A 25,677-nucleotide genomic window follows, 5' to 3' on the forward strand; every position below is an offset into this window, starting at 1 on the left:
TGAAGGGATTCACCCCCAACCCCCATAACACATTTAGATAGAATTACTATCAGTCATGCACATGCCAAGCACCTGGCTGAGAATTGGATTTTGTGAATGCTCTCACGGGCTTGCAGACGGCGCACCAAAAAGTGAACCGAGAAAGAGATGGCGTGGCAAAAATGCCACTTTCAAAATACGCGCAAACTTGCAAAACGATTCTCTGCTTACAATACGAAATGTTTTGAATCATGTCCGTCAAGTCCAGCTATGCAATTTGTGCAAGAATGCAAAAAGTGTTACTTCATCACACTAAATTGCTGACTGAACTTGAAAGTCAAGCGGCGTGTTCCATTTGGGAGGATGCGAACAAGACTGTCTCTTCTAGACACGTTCATGACACACTGTTGAGAACCGTCCCACCCAGACGCACTGAACATGTCTCAACAGTTAAAAAAAAGCACGCCTCACGCTCTTGTTTAAGTGGTTGCCCTGCCAACCCCAATGATTACTATGTGCGCAGATCATCAGACGTGCATCAGGAAACTGTCCAATATCACTTCAATGGTTCGAAAAAATATTACTTATACACTTCAAATCATGCATCTTGCTCATCTATCGATCTCAGCGACATAGAGTGACAGGCAGCAATTAAATCCTCTTCTGAAGGTACATAATAGAAATTTTAACTCTTAATTAACATTATACTGTACCTTAACCACTTTTGGGGGGCATTTTTCTTCATTTTAGTGCAGGTACTGTGAGATTCTTTGAAAGTAAAATATGTGCCACAGCTCAATCAAGGCTAGGAAACACCCAACCAGGCGGCATTCAATCTTGACCATGCACTTATATGACCAAAAATAAACATTAGATCAACATGTCTGATGAAGAGACGCAATAGTGAATGAAAATTGTGATTGAATGACTTGAGCTGAAAAGCAGAAAGAGCGGCAATGAGCCCAAAGTGCCTGTAGATGGCGCCCGTAAACAAAACATTCACGCGTCGCGTCCTGAGGCCCTGCCGTGTATCCAGTTCGGAATGCGATTTTCACAACTCCAGTCGACCTCCACACATTGTTCAAAGATTACGAGAGTTTGCCCCACACTACGCTTCGAATCAGCTGAACCGCCCCAGTAGCAAAGTACAAGAGGCCGACAAAACGCTTGCTTGTGCTTATGACTAACTGCACAGTGCGCAGGTCCAGAGGTCAACAGACAGGAATCCCAGCAGGGCCTTTACATGACGGGCTCTTGTCAGGAAAGGCCAGATAAGGCCGATAAGGCAGAGGAGTGCCGCAGCTATGATCGAAAACTTTTACTGAGGATCTTGCGTTTTGACAGGCTACTCAGAAAGACGTCTTGGGTGTATTATTATGGAAAAGTGGAACATTCTTACCATGCTTGGGCAGCTTGGAGCACAAAGGACGCAGCCCCTGCAGGCCCTCACACAACTGATCTCCACTCAGCTGAAGGACTGAAGTACCTGGAAACATGCGTAGGGAATTTGTCAACCTTTTGTAGGTGTGATTTTTATAGATATGACAGCAATTTCCTGAAAAATTACCTACAAATTAAATAAGCGCACTTCCTGACCTCTTCATTAAGAACACCAGTCTAAAAATGCCTTGGCATCGAATTGGTGGTTCTCAAAGCAGCAAGTACTACCTGCAAAAGAAAGAAAGAAAGAAAAAAAAAGACTTGGCTCTCCATGCATGGTCGCATCATCTTTAAAATGCAGAAACCACTTCTACAATATAAACAGTTTAAACAGCAATATTGTACTTCACTATGCTGGTGGTGGTGGTGGTGGGGGGGGTCTAATCAAATAGATACCAAATGGCTAAAAACTGTGATAAAAGATTAAATGCAACTTAATTGCACTTAGAAGTTAAATACAAATCATATTAATATTACATGTTATATCGTTGTTGTATTATTATTACTACTATCATTATTATTAAGAAAAACTGGTGTGCTAGAGATAAAACGAGGGCAAATTTGGAATCTGCAAAAAAATCATCTAGAAAAGTTTACTTGCATCTCTGATTTAAAAAAAAAAATAGAAATTTTGTTGACCTGTGTTATTTTATATTGTTAAATGACGTGCTTATCTGACAGTTTGTCAAATGTGACATTTTTTCAACCATCTCTGACAACGGCTATGACTAGTGCGATAAACAGAAATAAATGTTATAATTTATTATTTACACATTTTCTTTTTAAATGAAACCTCTCATCTCACTTTGTAGATTTGCACGGTAAAACAAAAAAATACATATAGACTTTTGCGTTTTAATAAGCATTTATTTGAATGCTATCTTTGGCCTCATCTGGAGCTAAATCATGTAAATAAATGGCATATTGCTGCAGACACAGCAGATGACTTTCAAGCAACGAGCAAACAAACTCCAACGCCAATAATAGTTGACAGAAAGTTAAGTGAACGCCCCTCTACCAGTGTCCGTCAAAAGTGCGCCCGCGAACACGTTTGTAAAGACCAGAAATGGAATGTTTCCAAACAATTCTTTGACTGTGACGAGGTGTACCTAATCAAGTGTCTCCCCCGCGCGTCGGTATCACGTGTGCGTGTGCGTGTGCGTGTGCGACAGTCGGAAAGTCGAGTCACTTCCTTCTTGTGCTCGGTCCTGAGCAAGCCGCCGAGCCGAGGCGAAGCGAAGCTGCGAGCACTTTTTCGTCCGTGCTTGTGCTCGCTGGCATGTTGGCAGCTGCTCGGGACACAAGTTGCGCCACTTTCTGTTCGCACTTTCTTGCTTTGGAGTCTCAAGCCGATACGGAAGCTTCGAGGAAGATTTGAGTGCCAGTGTGGAGTTCGCTTTTTTTTTTTTTTTGGTGTGTTTTTTTTTTTTGAGGCACAATGGCTCCGACCTAGCCCAACTTTTTTCGGAGCCGTTGTGAGAGTTCCGCGGAGGTGCCGTTGACACCCCCCCCCCATTTTTTTTCCACCTCCTTTTCAAGTAGAAGCAAGAAGGCGAGCAAGATGAAGAAACAATTTAACCGAATGAGGCAACTGGCCAACCAGACGGTCGGGAGGTGAGTGTCGGACTTCCAACAGCTTGCAACGGGCTGCATTTTCCACGGTGGCCTTTAACGGCAGAAAACAACACGCCTTGCTTTGATATACAAATGCAACTTTGGACACTTTGTACGTCATTTTGTAATTTTCAAACGTGGGCGAGGTGGGAAGGACAGGACGCCAGTGAGTCAGTCACTTCGCCTAAACGAACGCATTTGTGAGTCATTCTAAAAACAAAGTACTTGAATGGGTTGATGACTTCACATTAAAACGAATAACGGCAAAACGTAATGTGAGCCAGTACAGGAGGCATTTTCACAACATAACCGCTTTACACAGATAATAACGCTCGTGTAAAGGCGCTCAATGCGTTTATGATTGTGGTTGCAGTTTACAGTGTTATTATACTGAAGCAATCCCCTCACACGTCCAGTGAACTATCCTACTGAAAGGCAAACTCGACCTGCCAACCTAAGCGGCCATTTAAGCCTCCATAGCCAGCTCCGAGAAAAAAAAAAACGAGAAAAGGTACTACTGAGGTTTTTATAGACCTTCCTACCTCCCCCTTTAAATAAATTCCTAGAATCCCCCGCCCCCTCACACCAAAACTATTCACCGACCCACCCAACCCCCGATAAGTTCCTAGAAAACCCAGCCACCAAAACAATTCACCTACTGACCTACCAACAAAGATTGTGATTTTTGCAGGCCCACTATTTACAAGAATACAACTGTATTATTATTATTATTTTTTTTTTTTTTACTGCAATACAATTTTTTCCACCTATTACGCTTTTGGTAGTTACCGGTTTTCATTTTTGCAGTGCTCACCTTGCACCAAACGATGGTTGATGACGGCAGCGCGCTGTGACTGCAGTAAAACTTGAAAACGTCCTTCTGACTTTCAGCTTCTCGCCTGAGACCGCGAACATTGTACGGTTTGAGCCCAGCTTTACACAACAGAAAAAAAATAAAGGTCTGCCAAGACGACATCGCTTAAAAGCCAGTTTTAGGCGAGGCATTGGAGCAACAAGAACAAAGATGGTGGCAAGTCGGGGGTTTCAATTGGACGACATAGCTGGAAATGCTTCAAAAGTACATCTTGAAATCAACTCTTAAACAACCTGCAAGCCAGATGCTAAAATGGTGGTGATATGATTGACTCCGGGAGAAGAACCTCCCCCAAAGGTGTTCGATGGGGTTCAGGTCAGCGGTCATTCGGATGTCACTTGTATTTTGTGGGCTTCCGTGTGTGTCTGGCTTGGGATCCCACACATGCTTGCACGGAGACACGCCCACTGAGGCTTTAACCTCCAGTACACTCAAAGTGGCGCGTGTGGAACTCTTTGGGGGATTTGCGTCCCTCCCCTGTGATGTGCTTTTCAGGCAGGGTCAGTTGAGGGATTGTGCGGAGTAAGCAATTTTGGGGACGTTGACTGCCAGTAACAGTGGAAGGCAGCCGGGAAGGGGGCGGGGGATGAAAGCGGGGGCTAGCTGTAAAATTTAAAGGGTTTCATAGGCTTGAATGGAAACAAAAGTTTACAAGTTGTCCTCACGCAAGGCAACAACGCTCAAGCGTACATGACACAAATGCGCTTCAAGTTTTCTGCTTTGGGGGCTCGTCGGGGGCTTGTGTGCACTCTAAACCAACGGCTGCGTGTCGGGGTCATGGCGAAGCTGTTGTCCTGTTTACGATCCAATATGTACTGTACAATGCACAATACGTGATGTGAAAAAATGCTTGATGCAGTCATTAACCATCAGACTCCAATTATTTCCCTTTGTCGGGTTCATGCATGCTAACGGGGGCTCCTAAATGAGTAGGCGTGTCGGGGGGGAGGGGGGAGTCATATTACACAATTTGAGGGCCATCCATGAAGTGTAACGAATTAGTATGGTCAAAGCATTTGGTTTAGCATTAAAAAAAAAAAAATCTTTTATCACTTTTAAATGACACGAGGCAGTTAGCTCAAAGAACAACTAGGCCAAGAAAACGACAGTTTTGAATCTAGAATTTTAGACGGTGGTTGCTGGTAGCATTCTACTGCCCACATCTCTACAGTAAAAAAAAAGGAAAGAGAGACTTGTGAAGGATTTTTACATGATAACTTACATGTGAAATCAAATACAAGAGAATTATTGGAACGTGCTGCTTTTCAAAGCTAATTCTCAACTTTGCTAAGGAGAGAGAACATGTTCATTGTGACTCTGCGGTACGTGGATTAGCAAACGTCGTTCTTTGGTCGGTGATCGAGATCAACGTTTGCCTCAGGTGACGTCGAAAGCGCGTTAGTCACCAATTGTGTCACGGCAGCCAGCCGATTCAATTTTGAAGCTTCCCCAGAGACGCTTTGGCACGACGTCATCGTGACGAAGGGAGCGTTCCAGACTCGAACGAGCCCCCTGACAACGCCGGCCGGCCGGCCGGCTCACCTTCCGTTGCCATAACAAAGGCGGCGGCACAACAGGAAGCGAGCGTCGGGAGGGACACGCCGGAGGAATTTGACGGCTCCTTCACAGAAAGGCCTTTCTGCTGAGCTTTGCGCAGTCAACACACCGAGTTGATTATGATCCCGGTCAAGTGTTAGCGAGCGTCTTGTGCCGTGTACACAAAAGACAGGTTGAGCCACATTTGGAAGGCTCAGCTTGTTTGCATCCAGTCTTGTGTCGTTGAGCGCGAATGTGCGCAGACGACGGGGCGACTCGACATCGCAGAAGGCCAAGTCTCGTTTTTACTGAAACAAAAGACGGACGGCTTTAAAATCAAGCACTTGCGTCAAATGCGGTCGTCACGTGTATCCTGTTCTGCTGTTGTTGACGTTTTAACCACAAGCGCACATTTTCTCTCCGCAGGGCCGAGAAAACGGAAGTGCTGAGTGATGACCTCCTCCAGGTAAATAACTTGGGCCAGGTGAACTTTTAGCGTCGTTTATCTTGATCACACACACAAACAATTGCCCGCTGCACTATTTGAGATGTCAAAAAACTATTTGGTGTTGTCATCACAAGTTGAGCTCCCGACCGAGGCTGTGCTTTCTTGGTCCGGTTCTTGGATATGAAAGTCAATAGTTTCCGTGACCGTTTAGAAGGCTGCCAGGGAAGGACCGTTTTGTTTTGGTGGAGAAAATTTGGTGACTACAAACTTTGATTTTCCCATTTCAAACCATTTGGTGAGTCTGCCTGATCAAAATGTTGGATTTTGTCGCTTCATTCATATTCCACAAAGTCGTCATCCCCTTTGTGGAGATTGAATGTCCCCGAGCTCCATCGCTGGCTTTGCGCAAGAAATGCCGTCGTACAGTGGAAGTCCTTTTTCTTGAAAAGTCAAACTGTGGAAGTCGTTTTCCCTGACAAGCTGCGCCTGCTAAAGTCGTCATCGTCACTCGGGCCAAGTTTGAAGCAAAACTCTTGGAATGACAACATCAGGCCCGACCGAGTCTTTTCATTCGGGCTTGCTTGACGACCGCACGGGGGGAGGAGACGTCGCGGTTTCCCGCTGAAGCCAAAATGGGGGGGCAACGTTCTGCGTTCTTGAAATGTTGGCCAGCGTGGAAACGTAAGGCTGACGTCCTTCCCGAGGAGGAGGAGAAGGTGAAAGGGTGAAAGATGATGCCAAGCCGAAGGCCCGGCGGTCAACTTTGCTCAGATGGCGGTCGCGACGCAAACAGGGCTGCTGAGCGTCAGGAGCTTTGTGCATGCGTCGGACATTCCGCCAGTTGAGGAATGTGAGCGGCGCATTGAGGCTCGGAATTGCTGCTTCATCACTCAGCATTTCGGCTGCGCTTCCTTCACGTTGCGGCGCCATCCGCACACCAGCGGTCAAACGTTCCTCTCCGCTGTTTTGTTTTTCCTTCCTCATTTTTCCATTGCAGCAGCATGCTCCTGCACCACCTCCTCAGTGGCCTCCGACGTGAAATTTGACACTTTGATTTTCTTGGCGCATGTTATTGTCTCCCCCCCACCCCCTCACCTGCCCCCACACCGTGCTTTGCGCCGGCTGAGTCGTTGATCCTGTTTGGACACGTCTTGCTTCGGTGGGAGAGTCGCGGCCTTGGTGTTTCATTTATGAGCCGAAGGCCTGCGGACACACAAGGTGATGGCTTGTTGGAACTGATGCAATACGTTCAACACTTAGTAAATCACAATGATTTCAGAATAATTATCTCAATAGCAACCATTATTGCCATTGCGATTTTACAAGGGATTATTATTTTTTCAAGGCTCTCTTGTGTTGTGTTAAATGCTAACCCATTTTGCGCGGTGGCTGCTCCGAGGTCGTCGCGCCGCTGTTGAGGATGAAAAGGAAGTTGGTCACGGCCATCTTGTAAACCTTTGGACAGCTCACCTACTTCAGCGCTGAGCCCGGAGGGATTGCGGCTAGGTTCTGTTAATCGTTAAATTGCCCACGCCAGGCCACATTCAGTACAAGTTATGGGAAATACAAACAGATTGGGTGAAACCTGAGCACTTGAAACGAAGGATCCGTGTAATTGTGTCGCAAACGTTATACACGAAACAAGAACTGAAAAAACAATCAAGTCGTACTGCTTCAACGACTACGTTTTGAACTACTTGTGGAGTAAAAGAGGAAGCGCATTCCACAATTTGGGGGCAGCAGACTGCAAGGCACTTTGGCGTTTATTAATCTTGCGCGCGAGACAGCGGAAGGCGGTCAGCAGACCAAAGTGACATAACAGGACAATAAAACGACAGCAGATCCACAAAGTAGCAGCCGAGCCACTGACGACTCTCCAAGTGACTGAAAGTTTGAGACGGAATCCTAAAATGAGCAATGCCAGGACGACAGAATTGGACGCAAGTGGCTGAACTTGGGACACGCGGACAGAAGACAAGCGGCAGCATTCTGACCTAGTCGGAGATGGACTAAAGAAGTTTTGTTGAGGCGAGTGGAGCGAGAATTGCAATAGTCAAGAAGACACAACAAGACAAAAGCAGGAATGTCCATTTGTAGTTCCAAGTGACCGTAGCTTCGAAGGCGTACAAAGCCAGAACTTGGGTCGTGCTTTGAAAGCTGAGCAACATATTTGTGGGCAAAGCTGCTTGTTGAACGTGTATTCCTCCAACATGCTTTCCATGCTAATGTGCGTTGCAAACATGTACAAGTAGAACTGACAAGTTGGAGCTCGTTTGTCTTCTCTTACAACACCACAGTGAGGCTCTTTGCAGAAGCTACTTTAGGTTAGGAGAGAGTGAGGATGGGACTAGGGAGGAGCCCTGGTGCATCCCAGAACATACACCGGAGAGGTCAACTTCTAAGGTTTGACAGAAGCTGTTCCGGGAGGTTGTCTGATCCCTAGTTTGCCTGGATTTCAATTTTTTTTTGGGGGGGGGGGGGCCTACACGAAGCAATAGAAAAGTCATTCATCCGTCTCATAAAACCCTTAGTAGGATGCTCCATTTGAAAAGTGGACACAAAAAAGCCAAAGAAAAAGCCAAACATGCAGCGCGAATGATTGCTGAATGCTGCATGTTGGCAGTTTAAACTGAGTGATGGGAGAGCCTGGGCTTCATCAACGGGATGCTTCCTTCGCCCACACTCCAGATCTGCTTAAAGCGTTTGAATCAAAAACCGCAGGCACCTTGTCCAGCGTGCCTCTTGGGTTACTCCAAAAGCACGCGTCAGCACCAGACGATTGGATCAGCCGATGCGTCCGGGCCGTCAGGCCACCGCAGTTGTTTTCTGACATCGAGTGTTGCGCGTCTGGATCCAGTCGAGCTGTCAAAAGATCGGCGCAAATCTGAGCCGAGCATCGGCCAAATGATGAGCTAATCAATTGGATCCAGACAGGGAAGTTCATCTGCGGCCGGGCGGCGGGGAGGAGGGGAGACGACTGTGAAAATGTGAGCCCTCAAAATGGGAAGATGAGAGAGTCAAAGATGGGAATCTCTCGGCTAATGAGGCGCCCTGCTTGTTTATTTGGAGACAGGAAGAGGAAGTGTGCTTTTAGGTGATGCCATCTTTCTCAGATGTGATTTTTCAAAGTTCAAAACCAAAATCCAAAGGACGAGGGCCCGCTATCAGGGGAATTGGGCACCCCACTCCCCCACCCAAAAAAAAAAAAAAACCTTGAAAAAGCTTCCTTTTCAAAACTGCCGAACTCCAAATAATTTTCTCTGGCCTAAGTAAAGCACTTATGGCAAAATGCACATTTTTACGCAAAGGGACAATTGGCCCCACTAAAGCTGCGCTGACTGAATGTGCGCTCCGAGTCTTGTCAGCTCTTTCTCCAAATGACAATTATGTACTTTGTAAAAAGAGATGAATGTCAAGTCGGCATTTATATGGCCACCATTTGTTTTCTGGTTTTAAAGAGGAAAGCTCTTGCAACCTTACATAACTGTATAATGTTGTTTGTATAGACGTTATTACCTTGGGAATGGTTCAAAGGTACACTTCCCTGCATTGCGCCTAAATGTATCTTATTTCCGTGAGCTACAATATGAGACAGAATAGAGTCCAAAGGGATTTTACGCTAAACACTCGGCACTTTTTACATTTTTCTTTTGTAATAAATTGACGGAGAACTAGTCGGATGCGGTCCGGCTAAATCGGCATCTGGCTTTTGCACAGTGCTGCCTAGTTTGAATGAAAGCATAACTTGCAAGCGGCCAAGAATGACATGTGAAAGTCCCTTCCCGTGTATTTGCCCGCTCCATCACCACACGAGGGAAGCGACGGCAACTCTAGCTTGACAAACGCCGTCGGCGCCCTTTCAGTAAGCATGATGGAAACGTGACAGATGGATGAGCGTCGGAGAAGCATCTGTGTTTGGATTGGGCGCTCTCCCCCCCCCCCCCCCCCCCCCCCGTTTGTGTAATCGTGACATTGAAACAAAGCGTGCGTGCGTGTGTCTGTGTGTGTTAACGTGAACGTTGTGTGATGTTGACGCTCAGATCGAGAGGCGCATGGAGCTGGTGCGCTTCATGTCGCACAACACGCACAAGAGGCTGGTGTCCTGTCTGCAGGGTCAGCTGGGCACCGACACCGAGAAGAGACACGTGAGTCCCGCAACACCCGACGGCCGCCCTTTTGCGAGAACAACCGGGAGGGGGAGGGGCGCTGTATGTCAGCGGAGAATGTAACATATGTACAGTGCCCGTTGTCATCATCACTGTGGAAAATTGCCCTTGCGCAATGACTACCGCAAAGATGGAGTGCAAAATATGCGCTGCTTCCACACACTCAACATTGGGAATTTATTGCTGCTGTAATTCAATTAAAGCGGAAGTGAAGCCAAACGGTTTTTTTTCAAGAATGTGTTCCGAGCAGGCCCACTAGTTGAAGCAAGGCATTCTGATAAAGATTGAGTTTGTGGAATAAGAGTTAATCCATCCGTTTTTATCCATCACTGTGGGCGGCCATTTTGTCACTTCTGTCAACTGAAAATGACATCACCAGGGCTCAGGTAACGACAGCACACCTGCTTTCTGAAGCTGAGCCGTGATTGGTCATTACCTGAGCAACCGTGATGTCATTTTCAGTCGACAGGAAGTGACAAAATGGCCGCCCCCTGAGATGGATAACATCAGTTAGACTCAAGGGGCTGCTTAGAACATATTGGTGAAAGAAAATTCTGGGGTTGACCTCTCCTTGAAATCTTTTTTGCGGCTGTAGAAAAAGCTGCCCTTGACTGCACTGTCTCAGGCCATGCAAGAGGGCGGCTCTCAGCTGGGCGACGAGAGTCTGATCGGGTGAGAGATGAAAACGACAACTCAAAGTTTGCCTCGACCCGACTGACGGCTTGTCACGCTGCCAAATTGCAAACGGACCAATCGGGAACGCGTTTGTGTGTTTTGAGCACGAGCCGCATGTCTTTCCTCTCTCTGGTGTGTGCGAACAGCAAGATGATGGACGTGTGCGGCGAGGCCGAGAGCAGGTTGGCCAGTGAACTGATGCAGCATGAAGTGCAGATCGAGAGAGACATTCTGGATCCTCTCAACACGCTGGCCGAGGTACGAAACCTGCTCTGATGGGGGGGGGGGGGGGGCGGCTGTTCTCGATTCGATTTTGCGCTCATGGTTGAAACTTGGCGTCTCACAGGTTGAGATACCCAACATTCTCAAACAGAGGAAGCAACTCGCCAAACTGGTCCTGGACTATGACTCGGCCAAGACAAGGTTGTGTGTCCGCTTTTTTTCTCGCAAAATGTGGTCGGCTAAGCCCAAACGGCGACAGTGGACGGAACTCAATGATTCTGTTTGGCCGAAGAGGTGAACTAGGGCTGCAACGATTATTCAAATAATTTGACGATAATCTCTTGCCACAAAGCTTCGCAGTGGTCATTTTCCACCTGAACAAAGGTTGAACTAAGTTGGGGCGATCACCTGAATAATCGATTGTAAAAACGCTCATGACCTGCTCACGGGCGATGATCGAGTACATTTGAAAAGTCGTCGTCGTCATCATCTGGTCCGTGGAAGACATTTTTCCGGGTGTAAGAATTGATTGTGGCGCAGGTGGTACCAAGCAACCAAGTCCAGCAACCAGGCCATGGCAACTAAGGTGGACTCCCTCAAGGACGAGATGGACGAGGCTCTCAACAAAGTCGAAATATGTAAAGTAGGTTTTCCACTGCGCTGAAAATTCTGGACATAAAATCGAAATGATCCAGAACGTATGTGGACGTTTTCCCCCGCAGGACCAGTTATCGGCAGACATGTACAACTTTGCGTCCAAAGAAGGAGACTACGCTCGCTATTATCTCATGGTGGGTACAGCGACGGCGAGATTCGCTGGCTTTGGGACGAGCGATAAAGTGACCCGCGTCAATGCTCGTCCGTGGACGACAGTTATTAAAGGCGCAGGCGGACTACCACAGAAGGTCTCTGGCAGCTCTGGAGGAAGCGATTCCGAATATACAATTACAGCAAGGTGAGCAGCGAGGCAATTCGTTACAAGAAGAGGACATGAACACAGAAAGGTCAAAGTTGGTACCTTTTTTTTTTTTCTTTTTCTTCCCAGACTCGTGGATGGAGAAGCCGGCGTTCGGCACGGCCCTGGAGGAGCACCTGAAGCGGAGCAACCGTGACATCGCTCTGCCCATCGAGGCCTGCGTCATGATGCTGCTGGAGACGGGGATGAAAGAAGAGGTACGCCCCAGGCAAAGGCACAGCTGGGCAATTTAAAAAAAATCAGTTCAAGTTGTCCTCGCCGTCTTTGTTAAAAACTAGAAATGCACGGTGGTCGTTATTCCAGTGACCATGTTAGTAGTATCTGAAAATGTTTCAAAAGGTCACAATTGTGAAAGATGAAATGCTCGCCGTGTTGAAGTCAAAAGTGAAATACAAGCGAACTGCACTTGGCCAAACGATTCTTTTGCGTAGCACACTTTGCGAATCGAAAATACTTTGGACTAACTGTAGCACCTTCACTCTGGGTTGACGCTGTAGGGTCTGTTCAGAATCGCAGCGGGAGCTTCAAAACTAAAAAAGTTGAAAGCCGCTCTGGACTGTTCCACTTCCCAGCTCGAAGAGTTCTACTCGGACCCGCACGCCGTCGCCGGTAACAACTTTTGTGTGTCTTGGGGGGCCTGGCAAAACCCTGACCTGCTTTTTCTTGTCCCTTCTCGTTTGCACACAGGAGCCCTCAAGTCGTACCTCAGGGAACTTCCTGAACCTCTCATGACTTTTGGCCTGTATGACGAGTGGACGCAGGCGTCCAAGTAAGACGGCGCCCGCCCCTGAAACGGCGTGTCCGGGATGCGATTCGCCTCATTTGCTGTGTGCGTTACAGTGTGCCTGACCCGGACAAGCGGCTTCAGGCTTTGTGGGTGACGTGTGACCGTTTGCCAAAGACTCACAAGGCCAACTTCAGGTAAGGTGTCGGCCAACGTTGCCGCTGAAGCCGCATTAGTGCAGACGTCGTTGAATGAATGATTGGCAGGTACCTGGTGAAGTTTCTGGCCAAGCTGGCTCAGGACCGCGACGTCAACAAAATGTCCCCCAGCAACATCGCCATCGTGCTGGGGCCCAACCTGCTGTGGGCGAAGACGGAGGGGTGAGGGGACTTTTAGCGCACGCTCACGTCGGTTTCTTTTCACGCTGCCGCTGACCTTTGGCCTCCTCTCTGGATTTTCAGGACACTGGCAGAAATGGCCGCGGCGACGTCGGTCCACGTGGTCGCCATCGTCGAGCCCATCATCCAGCACGCCGATTGGTTCTTTCCCGAAGGTGACGCTTCAGTAGTGGCTAAAAAAAAGAAAACGATTCCTTTTCAAAGTTGTTCAGCCCTAACTTACATCAAGTAGCCGACACAGCGAGACGACGTCAACGTCCCGTACTGGAAACCGTCAGCGGGGTTCCGAACGTAACCCAATTGCTTCCCCGCCTTCTCCCTTCTGTCCAGAGGTGGACTTCAACGTGTCGGGCATGTTCGCCATGCCCACCCACCCGACCGCGTCGGACGGCGAGCTGGAGAGGAAGCGGCCCGGCAGCCTGGTGGGGCAAGACGGCGGCGACACGCAGCTTCCCCGCAAAGACAGGTACCTGTCTCGCGCCAACCTCAGCCTCAGCCTGCCGCTCCCCCTCCCGTCCCGCCCCAAGACACCGAGCGGGCAGGACTCGCGGGGCCCGGCGGTGTCGGCCCACTACGTAGTGGCCGACGAGTCCATCACGGTGGCTGAAAGGCCCACCCGGCAGCAGCCCTGTCCAAACTTTCAGCCTGTGCTCTCTAGTCCAAAGTAGCTCCCGTCGATGCAGTCATTGGGACAGTCAAAGGGAAAGTTTTTGTACTGTCTGAGAATATTCCTTTGTGTTCTCGCCTGGGACAAAACATGTAGCGCCTTTGGCCTTTGTTAATGTCGCAACATGTGGTCTGAATTCATTTGTGTACTCTTGTGTTAACTTGCAATTAAAGCTTAGGCCGGACTGCAGGTTGCTGGTTGTGTGTTGGCTTCCCGGCATCTGTCCTGTGCGGCCACGTCGGTTCCCACTTTAAGCCGCTCGCGTGGCTCCAACTTCACATCGGGTTCTGCTTTCGGAGGGCTCGTCTCTGCCCGCCCTCCGCTCTCTGTTCCTCTTTTGCTCTCCTGGGCTTTTTCTTACCATTTGTGTGTGTGTGTGTGTGTGTGTGGTTTGCCCCAACCCCTTCCTCTCTCCCCCACCCTCACTTCCGTAGCACTGTTAACAAACATCCGGAGCCCAACCCACGTAGAGCCGGCAGCACTATTAGAAAGCAGCCGCAGCTAAGCTCGCCCACCTTCCAAGCCCTAGTGGCCCCCCAGGAAGGCGGGGGTCCCGCCCGCTTCGAGCCCCAGCCCCAAGCCGCCACCCCGGAGGCCGAGCAGCCGGGCCCGGCTGGCGCTGCGGGCGCTGGGGGTCGGCTAGCCGCCGCGCAAGCTCACTCGGTCTCCCAGCTCGGCGCAGAGGAGAGCAGGTAAGGAGCCAGCTAGCCGACGTAGCCGCAAACGCTCCCCGCAAAGCCGCCTGCCCTCAAGCAATCCACGCCACCCGGATCTGCCGCGCCTCTCGTGTGTCTGTCGGAAGCCACCAAATTCAAAATGTCCGCCAAGTTCAATCCCGTGACGCTTTGTTTCCAGGTGATGCCGACGTCCTCCCTGCCCGTTCACTGTTTAATCTCACCCTGCTCTGCTTTCATTAAGCCTGCTTGGTTGGTCGGCAATCTACGACTGGCATGACGTCCATTTACAAGTCTTGCATCGTCTGATTTTGTGTCCGTTTATTTTGTAAGCTGCGAGCTTGTTTTTTTGTGTGCATGCCCTCGCGCCGGCGTAACACATGAGCGGTACGGCGAACGTCAGTGTCGGCACGGAAACTGATTTGGACCCGCTCTATTTCTCCAGCCCCGCCCGCGAGCTCACATCCACGCCGCCTCCACAGAGGAATGGTTCGGCCCATCTTACGGCGGGAACGTCGCAGTCCCAAAGTGGATCCAGGGGGCCCAGCCCTCACATGGTCCGCAGAGGTAAGAGGGTGCTACATGCTGTTGCCACATGCGACGGGGGCTTGACAAGCAGGTTGCAAGCCCAGAAAAAAATGGCATGTGAAGTTGAAAAAAAAAAAAAAAAAAAAATGCCAGACAAAAAAAGTCAAGCTAGTACCAAGATGTAAAAATGTGAAAATTCCCGACAGGCAATTTGGATTTCTCTTTGTTGGTATAAGTGGAGCGCGTTTCCTCAAGTAGTTGCCTCTGCGCTATGCCATGACTTGGTTTCTGTTTTCAAATACAAACTGAATTTGAAAGGCAAATGTAATACTGTAACAAACACTAACATGCACACTACTGGGAAAAAAATACCTCAATTCAAATGGGCTGCACTTAAAAGGCCAATCAAAATGTTTTAAAATAAACGACTTTAGAAGCAAATGTACTGAATTGAAAAGTTAAATACAACATAACTGCAATTCTTTCGCATACCACTAGAGGGAGCCCGGACACTACCAATGGAACAAATCACCAAACTGCGAACGTCAACCATAAAGGCCTCCTGTCAAATAAATGCCGCGTCCCCGCTGCACGCGCCGCCAAGTAAATGAGAAATGCAGTATTCTAAATGCGTCGCCTTTCCTCGTTTGGTCAACACAGGCACCAAGAAACAGGCACCGGCACCACCCAAACAAGCCAGTCCCTTCGCCTCTCAGTCTGCCAGCCAATCCCCGGGGTCCCCGCACCACCCGCCCATCACCCCCAGGCGCCACCCGGGCAAAGAAAGCCCCATCCAAGCTCCGAGCCACCCGCCCCCGCAGCCGCCCCAAGCGCCGGGGGAGCAGCCCCAGCCGTCGCCGCCCCGCACGCCCACGCCGCCCGACACTCCGCCCCACGACGGCTCCCAGTCGCAGCTGCCCGCTTACCAGTACGGCTCGCTCCCCCGCCCCTCCCGGCCGGCGCCCAAGCCGCGGCCTCGGCCGAACATGCCGCCGCCGCCTCAACCGGCTGTCAGCGACGCTTGTAACGGCCTCTTGGCCTCCTCGTCCAAGATCATCACAGGTGAGCCAGCTCTCTTATTGGCGCAATTAGGACTTGATCTCTTAAATTGCCAATGGGCTTTTGATAGCGTCATTACGATATCCGTGGGCGGGGGCGGCCATCGGGCATTTGGGGAAAATGTGTGAATTTTTCCCAAACGGCCGTTGTACTTGTGGGCCAGTAAGCTGTTCGGATGATGGATGATAATATAGACTAATGCACAGAGGGTGGCATTGTGGTTAGCACGCCCCGCCTCGCAGTCGTGAGGTTCCGGGTCTGAATCTCGGCTCTGGTCTTCCTGTGTGGAGTTTGCAGATTTGCCCCAGCTACATTCCCCAAAATTGAGTTGAATTAACTAAAGACTAAAGACCATAAAGCCTTGCGATTGAAGTCAAAAATGTATTTGAAAAATGGTTCATAGATGTGACAAAACAACATGCTGGTTTGGATGTCTTGCGGTCTGAGTGTCATTTTTGGCTTCCTTTTTTTTTTTTTTTTTTTTCTGTCTGGCTTTTGGGTTTCACCTGACACGCCCAATGCGACTGTGGTGACGTGAAGCATGATGTGTGTGTAACATTGCAGATGTCTGAGGTGGCGGCCTGCCTGTAAGATGGGCTTTGCAAGGCAGGCGATGGTAAGACTCCAACTGGCTGACGCGCCTGGTTTGCTTGCATGTGTGTGTGTGTGTGTGTGTGTGCGTGTGCGGGGAGGTGGGTGGTTCAACTTCTCTGTATGTCACTAAGCACATGGTAGAGTAGATACATACTTTGTGATGTGTATGTATCAATGCTGTCCAGACAAACTAACATCAACCTCGAGTGTGACTAAACGAAAAAGAAACAAACAAAAAGAAAAAAACCTGACGGTGTGCTGTTAATTGTTTGTTTGTTTTATGTAGCGCTGTGTGTAGATCATGTGCCACACTTGACATATACACCAAAGACTCCAAAGAACGTCATTTTTTTCGCCCCAATGGACATCACAGGTCCCAGCCGATAAGGCAGGAGAAGCAAGGCAAAGTTACTCGGGGTTGCTTTAAATATGTAAGGTGTTCCCTTCCCTTTGTTTGATGTTTAGTTTGACACTAATCTGGGAGTGGTAATAGAGAGCTCGAAGCCTTTTTTTTTCACCAAACAGTTGACAATTGTGCTAAACCGGCAGGTTTTGTGAATTGACTTGAATTCACTGCCACCATTCAGTGCTCAATTCTCAAATTATGCTCACAAGTCGAAGCAGCAAAATAATCCAAACGATGGCTTGTATCTTGAAAAAATGTGACGTGGGATTACTCATATTTCAAGGCACCATTGTAATGGAGTCCTTGGTGTCTAAAAGTGTGTGTCAAGGTATACGGTAGTGCGTAATGTGAATTGGTGGTCGTTTGTATCGGACGTTGAACTTTGCCCCTGTGATGTGTAGACGGCGGCCTGGACCTGAAGGGGGCCAGACGAGCGTGGATTCCGGAGGCGGTGGCGACCCCACAAGCGGAGCCCCCCGCCTCCCTGCCGCCGCCGCCACACGACGCACACGCAGAGAGCACCTCACTGTGAAGCGGGACGGGCATCCGAGAGCGCGACTCGCCCAAGGGGAGACGCCACTCCGCTCCTTTGTGACGCTTTTATGACGTTCTGCTACAAGTCTGACAGCAGGCTTGATCCAAAGTATTTTTTTTCTTTCCTATGAATCTATTTAACACACGGGCAGATTATAAAGTGTGAGTGAAATTGCGAGGACCAAAGAAAAGGCAAAAAGTGGTTCTGTGGTGGTGGTTGTTGACCAAAGTGCAATATTCAGCACAGCTTGTCTTCCAGTGGCACATATTGGTTTAGTGTAGTATTTATGTAGTAGTATTATAGCAAAAAGGGGGAGGGGGGGGGTACCTTGACATTTGCAATTGTATTTTTTTTAGACTGATTTACTACATTCTAAATTGCTTTGAGGATGTATTTGTCATTTTGTCAAGTGATTTCTTTTATTTAAATATATAAGTATTTCTAATGCCGGTTATTGACCAATTTCACTCCAAAATTTCAAAGCTTTGACCAAATATTTGAAAAGCTTTCATATTGTTGACAATCTTTCACATTCTTGGGCTCTTTTGAGTGAGTTGTCTATTTCTTTTCACGGTGTTTCTTTTTTGCTGGAAATACTGAAACATGACACTGTTGTTGCATCATGACTTGTGATGATTAAAGTTTTACAATCGTGCCACGTTTACCGTTTCATGTGTGAAGTTTGATATATTTCATTTCAGTTCCTCATTTCTTTCACACACGCCGCGCCTCAGTAAATCATGGGGTCGACTGCAATAAATGTTATGCTGCACTTTAAAGAGATATCCTACAGGAAATAACAAACCTGGCCGTTGTTACCTTTACTATGACGGATTATTACCAGAAGACGCACAAATACAACATGATCAAGATGTGGCATCTGTAAAGCTGATACTAATGCTGCTGTAATGTGGCCTGGATTCATTGCAATTAGGACAAAAACGGTCCAGGACAAAAATGTTACACATGATAACAAATGAGTGGCAATTACTTATTAGACAATTTGTAATTAATCACATTTTAATAAGATATTTGACACCAAACATTAGTGGATGAGCAGACATGAATAAGCACCGTTTCTGCACCAGTCTACTACAGTACACACGCGCAGTCAGATTAGTGCTAAGAAAGTGCAATTATTAATACCACTTCAAATGACTATCTACAAGGCTCCCGAGTCAGAACCACGTGCACACGTTTTAATAACGCTACACGTTTTTGAACTTCAAGCACAATGTTTTGAGAGTTCTTTTTTTGTTTTTCTTTTTGAATTGTACTTGTGATGTCCCTCAAGGGAAAATTCACACTAAATCTCTCAAAAGTTCATCACTTCATTTTGAGCAAGATTTCCATCTAAAAAAAATGGACACGCGTAAAGTGTATTAAGTTATGTAATTCAGCAGTTTTCTGCACTCAGTTCAAAATGTTAACAAATCTCTGGGAAGACACTAAGCATAAAAGCCTGAGGCAATGCCAACTAGCTTACTGTCTAGTACATCAGTCCTACTTTTCCCAGAGTCTTGTTTTTACACAAGTATCTGTACTTCTACTCAATTACAGAGTGCAAGTACATGTGTCACTTCTGAGTTTTTGGCACTGAAGTGGTCACTTTTTCTTCCTGTTGTGACAAATCTCTGGCATTGCCCAAGTAAAGGGGCAGCGCAAAGCGCAAACGTATTTATTTTTTCAAACACATATCTGTCTCAAAATGAAAGTTTTGAAAATTATCCATTTTTCAGATTCATCGCGGCAATATGGAAACGCACGTCCGCTCAAGTTGAAATGGGGAAAAAAAAAGTGTACACAACCTTCGCGGGGCCCCGTGAGACGTCCTCTGAAACGAGTGACGGGCTCTCAAGCCCAGTAGCCGATGATGAACGCGGCCACAGAGAGGCAAACGATGAGGTTGGCGTTGACCACCTGCTTCAGACGTGCATTTTCTTTCAGTTGACTGAGGTCGGGGGCCGCCGGCGTCACGGGACTTTTCTCCACCTCCTTTTTCCGTCGCTCCATCCCGCACAGCCAGTAGAGAGCAGACACCAGCCGGGACTGACGTCTCACGCCGGAGCCCGAGCTCGACGAATCTGCAAAGTGGCCGAGATGAGAAAGAAGCACTGGATGGAACCATGTGAAACGGACGCCAAACTACCTTTTCTTGTGCCGTTGTCTCCTTCCTTTTCTGTAGCCACCATCTCAGCCATCTCGTGACCCGTAACCTCCTCCAAGGTCTGCTCTTTGGCCTCTACGGGGGCAAATCTTGTGAACCAAGTCAGTCGATCAATCTAAAAACATGAAAAATACATTCCACGGTCAAATAACTCCACAAAAATCGGATTTAAGATTTGAATATAGTTTTTATTTTTGGAACCTTCGCTTGATTCTGAGAATAACGTGAAGATGGAAAGCCTATGAGAACAGCTAAACTTTATTTGGAGTTAAAGGTGCTTCAAAAGGTGGCAGGTGTGTGCACTACTGACTCCCATTTAACATGAGTATGAATGTGATTGGCTCATTCGGAACACAGCCACATCCCCAATTATCAGAGGGTGTGTACACTTGTTCAACCACATCTCAGGGGTTTATTTTTACTTTGCCGGTCAAGAAAAAAACGGCAATTGAGTTGTACTGTATATTGGTCACATTAATGGTGAAAAAAAGGTTTGAAATGATTTAACCTGGCATTTGAAAAGAGGGTGTGTAGGCTTTTTAACATCTACTGTGGCTCGTCTATGTTCGCAGCCACGTTGTCAGCGCGTCGGCGGTCTTGACCTGCTCGGCTTTGGGCGCGTCAGTAGCCAGGCTGACCAGCACGACCACGACGAGCGTGATGAAGGACAGCAGCATGGAGAAGTAGAGGTAATGCACCGATCTGACCACGGCGGGCCTGTCGTCCTTCTCGAAGCACAGCGGGGCCGGGTAGATGAAGTCCAGCAGCATGCGGATGCAGCCCACCGTCAGGCCCACGGCCACGCCCCAAAATGCACCCTGTCGGTGGGGGGGGGGACAAATGGACTAAGCAAACCAGGAAAAATGGATTCGCGGTGGTTCTCGGAAAACATGGCTGCCAACGGTGACCCAGTTCCACCAGATTTGACTGTCGACTGTTTACAATAATGAATAGAAATGAATGATATACGTAAATAAAAGCGACCAGTTTTCTGAGAACCAACGTTCAACTCGCAACACCTTTATTCTTTTTTTTTGTGCCGGGCCATGTAACTTCAACTCTACTAGCGTTGGAATCGTCTTCAAAATTCATCCTTCCGGGGCAGCAAGCTGGCTGATGGTTTCTCTAACCACGACATGGCCGCGGCTGCATTAATAGTAAACACACACTGCTTGACCTTCTCATTAGCCCTGGTCCAGAAGCAGCCCAAGAGGAAGATGATGGACACGGGGGGCTGCAGGTAGGTGCTGATGGACTGGATGTAGATAAACAGCTGCCCCCCTTGACTGGCTTGAATGACGGGAATCCACAAAATGGACGCCACCACCAGGACGAGCACAAACACCCTGCAGCACAAAACATTTGCACATCAGAATGATGTCTCGCATATTTTTGGCGCTGCCGTTTTGGTTAGCCTACAGAGTAAAACATGCAATTCTCCAACTATGTCATTTGAAAAAGTGTCGGCACAGTCCCACAGAGTTTCTGTGTGACTGTGTGGTAGACACGAAAGAATAAAACGATGAAGGCACCTCCCTACGATCATGAGCTCCCACTCGGATGCCCCGGAGCGGAACGTCTGCCACAGGTCCATGGTGAAAATGGTGCTAGCGCTGTTAAAGACGGATGTGAGAGAGGAGATGAGCGCGGCAATCATCACAGCCATCATCAGACCCCGGAGGCCTGAAAGAGGCACAAAAGACATTTTTAGGAATATTGAGGGGGAGAAAGGGAAGGCGAGTGTTTAGAGTGGAAATCACCTGCAGGGAGAAGCTCCATGACCAGTCTGGCATAAGCGGTGTCCGTACAGCCTACTGGGTTGTCACAGATCTGCTTACACAACTCTGGATCGGCACACGCTACATCATCTGCGTACATTTTTCAAGGACATCACTCAGATCCAAATAGGAGTCAAAACGATCGGCATTTTCTTGGACCGGAATAATTAGTCGACTGAATCGGATCATTTGACTTAAAAAAAAAAAAAAAAGAAAGAAGGTAGAACCAGTTGCTAACGGAGGCCAACAACAGCCAACTACACTCATCCGCTGACGCCCACGTCACTCACCGGTCCGGACCCCGCCTTTTAAAGCCGCACACACTAACTTTATAAGGAAGAGCCAATGACAATTCACTTAGTAGGCAGAAATGGTTGTTTCAAAGTGCTCTGTAAATGAGTAACACAAGTGCCCCTTAATAAATGTTGAGTTAACAGCAATGCATGGAAATTAGACAAATGCAATAAGTTGGCTATCGTTGAAATAGCCTACAGGAGACCGAGTGCAGCAGGAAAACAAACCACAAGCCACATCAAAGTGGCGCGCAATACTGCAGCGTCCGGAGCTAAGGACAAACTAACATGGTAAGCTACTGTTAGCAAAATGTCAGTACGTTGTTCCTTTGAAGACTTGACTATCGAATCGGTGCATTTCCCACCTGTGTAAAGCATCCTGCTGATCATGCCGGGCAACATGATGGCAAAGAAAGGCAAAACCTTGAGGTAAGCAGCCAGCAGGGAGCCGCCTTTTGCATGGGTCAGCGTTTTAGCAGCCAGTGAGCGCTGCACGATCACCTGAATCACAACCACACAAGGACCGACCTCAGTGGTGCACATTTTAGGTACCGATTTGCGTACATTGATTTTTAGTGGTGTAAATGTCAACGTTTGTTTGAGATGGTTAATTTCTTAGCAATGTATTTTTCACACAAGACAATAGAGGTCATTCAAGGCCAACGGTCCCAAGAAGCGATCCTTGTGGGATGCCTCATGTTGTACTATTTATTACAAAACACTTGTGGTCACAAACACAGTGCACAACAAGGAGCAATTATAGACCAAGTAAGGTTTCTAGAAGTGACCCTTGAGGAATGCCAACATTATTCTTCTATTTTAAAGCAATATGGCAAACCTTACCTGATCAGAGCACCAATACCACATGGAAGGAAGGGACATGCCGATGATGACGCCGGGCCACGGGAGGTCAGAGTCCACCGGGTCCCTGAATATGTGGAAGGAGTCTTCTCGGGGGATACCGCACGTCGTGTTGGGTATGCGGACCGATGGGATGGCGTCAAGGTAGCCCTCCATCAGAGCAGTCCAGCCTCCCACCTTTGCGAAACCTTCACGGAGCGCAAAAGTAAAGCCAACATAAAAAGAGGTCATGACATGGGCGGCTGCGTCATGGTTTGAGGGTGCGCTTACTAAAGCCCATGAGGACGAGTGCTCCCCCCAGCATGATAACCGTTTGAGCAGCGTCGGTGTAGATGACTGCAGCCAAACCACCTGAAGAACAAGACAACACCCATTTCACTCGTAAACAACCATCAAAAGACACAAGGAAGCCTTGTTGGGCATAGAATTATGAATGGAGTACTAACACCAATGGCCGCTGGCCTTGATTAATTGCCGTCGCCTCAGTGCAATTAATACCTCATTTGAGTGTTTTCTCACGGGGGAAAAAAGGGGGGGAATTACTTTTACAATAACATGTTTCACTAGTATCAATAACATGTGGCTTCTTTCTTTTTTTACCCTGTTGTACATGTATTGCACAATCCTCAAATGTTCATATTTCATTACACTATAAAAATATGATACTGTCATATAATATAGAATGAGTTCATTATAATAGATAGCAAAAACAATTTGGGAGAAAAACCTGACCGACGCTCACGTCACTCACCAAGCCAGCCTTTTAAAGCCATAGACACTCAAAGCCATAGTTACTACAGTAGAACGTGAGAATGGCGACCCCAAGTGGACTAAAATAACACAAGCACCTTACGTGCGCATTATGGTTTCTTATTGTAAAATCAATTCTTATCCGATTATTGGCGCGAGGTGAGAGTAGGCGGCTCACCTGCTACAGTGTAGAGAGCAGTGACAGATAGCAGGAGCACTATAGCTAGGTAGATGTCCCACTGCAAAGCCAACTTTATAAACAATGCACCAGCATACATGTCCACCTGACATCACACACGAAAGACAGTGATTATAATACTCGTTTGGGCATGTTAAATCAAGGTACAGCAAGGGTAAAAATCTGACCGATATCTTGGTGAAGATGTAAATAAACAAGCACAAGATGGCAATAAACAGGTGCGTTCTTCTCCCGCCATATCGCCGCTGTAAATATTCTGGCATGGTCGTCACCTGGAAGGAAATGACCGGAAAAAGCGTTACAAAATGATACAAGAAAATTGATGTCGGTATGGACTCATCATACCCCGGAGGCCAGATAAATGGGCAGGAAGATCCACGCGAGCAGCAGCACCATGAAGATTCCCTGTCACAGAGCAACATGGACGGCTTGAGCACGCCGAGTCTCTGACGGGTCGCGCGTTTCTCACTGGCAACTGACTTGGCGTATCGTACATTCCACTCGTAGGCGATCGCCCCGATCCCCGAGGCTGCTCCGGATCCGGCCAGCCCGATTAGGTGTCCACTGCCGATGTTACTGGAAAACAGCGAGGCCCCGACCTGCAAGTAGAACGTACCTTAAAACCTGCAATAACTTTATTGAATATTTTTTAGAATAGAGTATTTTCGCATTATTAATAACATCCATGTGCGGTGCAGGGTTTTTTTTCCCCACTTGGGGTCACTCTCTTCATGTTCTACTGTAGTATCTGTGACTTTGAGAGTGTATGGCTTTTTAAAGGCGGGGCTTAGGCTGGTGAGTGAAATGGGTGTCAATGCATGAGAGTGTCAAGTTGGGTGAAAACTGAATCATCGACTGTGTCTGGCTCAGTGAAGCCATATTCAAATATTTACAGATGAATATGAAAGTGTTCAGAGTCAGTCTGGTTACGTGTTAACGCGTTTAGGCTCACCGGCCACCAGGTCATGTTCTTTCCTGCCAGGAAGTAGCCGTCCACTGTGCTGCGCTTGGTCCTCCACATTGACTAGTACACACATGACAGAACACAAAAAGAGAAACATGGAGCAGTAAAATGAATTTGAGGAAGTTCCTGGAACTTTTTTCGGCTTCAAAAAAGTATCCAGAACCAACATACTCAAGATAAACAATTCGACATGTAGAATGCTGCATTCTCCCATGCATTACATGGGCCAGCACTACTTATGCTCAAGGGCCCATTAGAATCACAAAGGCTGAAACTTGATTGGACAAAAATAAATAAATAGATTGCTGAGGATTAAATGAATGCAATTTCATGGAACAAATATTAGAATTTTGGTTGTAGGTCTGTGTGACCTTTTCAATACAGCACGTGTCGTGGATCTCATGTGATGACACGTATCCCAATCTTCAACTTACCCAAAAGCCCACAGCCAGAACCAAGACAAAGTAGAGCACCAGTACCACGATGTCCACGGCTACAAAGGCAGTACTTCCTCCGCCAGGAGACGGCGTGGTAGACATGGTGCTCCCTTTTTGGGTTACTGTAAGATCCAAGGTCATCTGGAAAGAATCGCGATATTAACAATTGTGGTTAAAATGTGATGTACTCCCATCATTCATTGAAGAAAAACGTGTTAGAACAAGCCACTAGTAGTAATATTACACTAGAAGCAGGTACTTGTACATGCAAGGAGCACCACTTGCATGTCGATTTAAAAAATACAATGAGTCAATCAACCCGTTTATTTGCATTAAAGTGCTGTCAATTCAATCGGCCAGTGCATAAACTTGCAAGTATGGTGTAACTGTCACAAACAGGGAAAATGACAACAACGACAACAATAACAAAACAGAAGAATCACCAGCTGACCTATGTCATGTGTTAAGTTTGTGTTGTATCGTAAATAAAAAAGTAAATAAAACTCACCTCTCTGCAGGTTGCCACAGACAACAAAGCATGTCCAGGAATTGGCCGAGGATGAGTGAATTAGCGCGAGGAAGCTCATTTCACGCAGCAGGAGATCAAACTCCACTTGCAACACGTGCGCGCTGAGCATTAGTTAAAATGTAAAAGATTTATTGCCTCTCACACGCACAACACGCGTGCGCACACACACACACACACACAGCGA

General features: G+C 47.6%; 2 protein-coding genes across 5 annotated transcripts; one reads left to right on the forward strand and one right to left on the reverse strand.

Moving 5' to 3' along the window:
• Positions 1-2,577: 2,577 nt before the first annotated feature.
• arhgap17b (Rho GTPase activating protein 17b) lies at positions 2,578-18,177 on the forward strand. 3 transcript variants are annotated; one of them, XM_086055295.1, is made up of 21 exons: positions 2,578-3,033; positions 5,870-5,909; positions 9,932-10,036; positions 10,653-10,729; positions 10,879-10,990; positions 11,079-11,155; positions 11,495-11,597; positions 11,677-11,745; positions 11,828-11,909; positions 12,000-12,127; positions 12,428-12,539; positions 12,618-12,699; positions 12,771-12,851; positions 12,921-13,034; positions 13,116-13,207; positions 13,383-13,518; positions 14,154-14,411; positions 14,839-14,960; positions 15,582-15,983; positions 16,545-16,596; positions 17,382-18,177. In XM_086055295.1, exons 1-20 carry the CDS (start codon positions 2,981-2,983, stop codon positions 16,550-16,552), a joined length of 2,253 nt encoding a protein of 750 aa, XP_085911421.1. In that variant the 5' UTR covers positions 2,578-2,980; the 3' UTR covers positions 16,553-16,596; positions 17,382-18,177. The 3 variants fall into 3 exon arrangements, with proteins under 3 accessions (XP_085911421.1, XP_085911420.1, XP_085911422.1); XM_086055294.1 differs by lacking the exon at positions 16,545-16,596 and having other exon boundaries at positions 2,579-3,033; XM_086055296.1 differs by lacking the exons at positions 14,154-14,411; positions 16,545-16,596 and having other exon boundaries at positions 2,579-3,033.
• A 375-nt stretch (positions 18,178-18,552) lies between these two features.
• slc5a11 (solute carrier family 5 member 11) lies at positions 18,553-25,640 on the reverse strand. Of its 2 annotated transcripts, XM_086056462.1 has the most exons (16): positions 25,473-25,640; positions 24,962-25,105; positions 24,516-24,587; positions 24,058-24,162; positions 23,909-23,968; positions 23,731-23,835; positions 23,543-23,648; positions 22,885-22,965; positions 22,597-22,802; positions 22,119-22,254; positions 21,443-21,550; positions 21,215-21,365; positions 20,860-21,028; positions 20,285-20,500; positions 19,665-19,797; positions 18,553-19,599 (listed from the first exon to the last, which is right to left on the reverse strand). In XM_086056462.1, the coding sequence occupies exons 2-16, from the start codon at positions 25,103-25,105 to the stop codon at positions 19,370-19,372; spliced, it is 2,022 nt and encodes a 673-aa protein (XP_085912588.1). In that variant the 5' UTR covers positions 25,473-25,640; the 3' UTR covers positions 18,553-19,369. The 2 variants fall into 2 exon arrangements, with proteins under 2 accessions (XP_085912588.1, XP_085912589.1); XM_086056463.1 differs by lacking the exons at positions 24,516-24,587; positions 24,962-25,105; positions 25,473-25,640 and having other exon boundaries at positions 24,044-24,163.
• Positions 25,641-25,677: the final 37 nt, after the last annotated feature.

The sequence above is a fragment of the Filicampus tigris genome, chromosome 16 (assembly GCF_054856515.1).
Source record: "Filicampus tigris isolate MCC_2025a chromosome 16, RoL_Ftig_1.0, whole genome shotgun sequence".
Taxonomy (NCBI): domain Eukaryota; kingdom Metazoa; phylum Chordata; class Actinopteri; order Syngnathiformes; family Syngnathidae; genus Filicampus; species Filicampus tigris.

What these genes read in the sequence shown, in the direction of transcription:
- slc5a11 (XM_086056462.1), bottom strand. Translation starts at nt 25,105, where the DNA reads ATGACCTTGGATCTTACAGTAACCCAAAAAGGGAGCACCATGTCTACC. An exon ending in CGATCGCCTACGAGTGGAAT is followed by an intron (nt 23,969 to 24,057) that starts GTACGATACGCC and finishes GCTCTGTGACAG; the next exon opens with GGAATCTTCATGGTGCTGCT. An exon ending in GGTATTGGTGCTCTGATCAG is followed by an intron (nt 22,255 to 22,596) that starts GTAAGGTTTGCC and finishes GTTGTGATTCAG; the next exon opens with GTGATCGTGCAGCGCTCACT.
- arhgap17b (XM_086055294.1), top strand. Translation starts at nt 2,981, where the DNA reads ATGAAGAAACAATTTAACCGAATGAGGCAACTGGCCAACCAGACGGTC. An exon ending in GCCAACCAGACGGTCGGGAG is followed by an intron (nt 3,034 to 5,869) that starts GTGAGTGTCGGA and finishes TTCTCTCCGCAG; the next exon opens with GGCCGAGAAAACGGAAGTGC. An exon ending in ACGCTCGCTATTATCTCATG is followed by an intron (nt 11,746 to 11,827) that starts GTGGGTACAGCG and finishes CGTGGACGACAG; the next exon opens with TTATTAAAGGCGCAGGCGGA.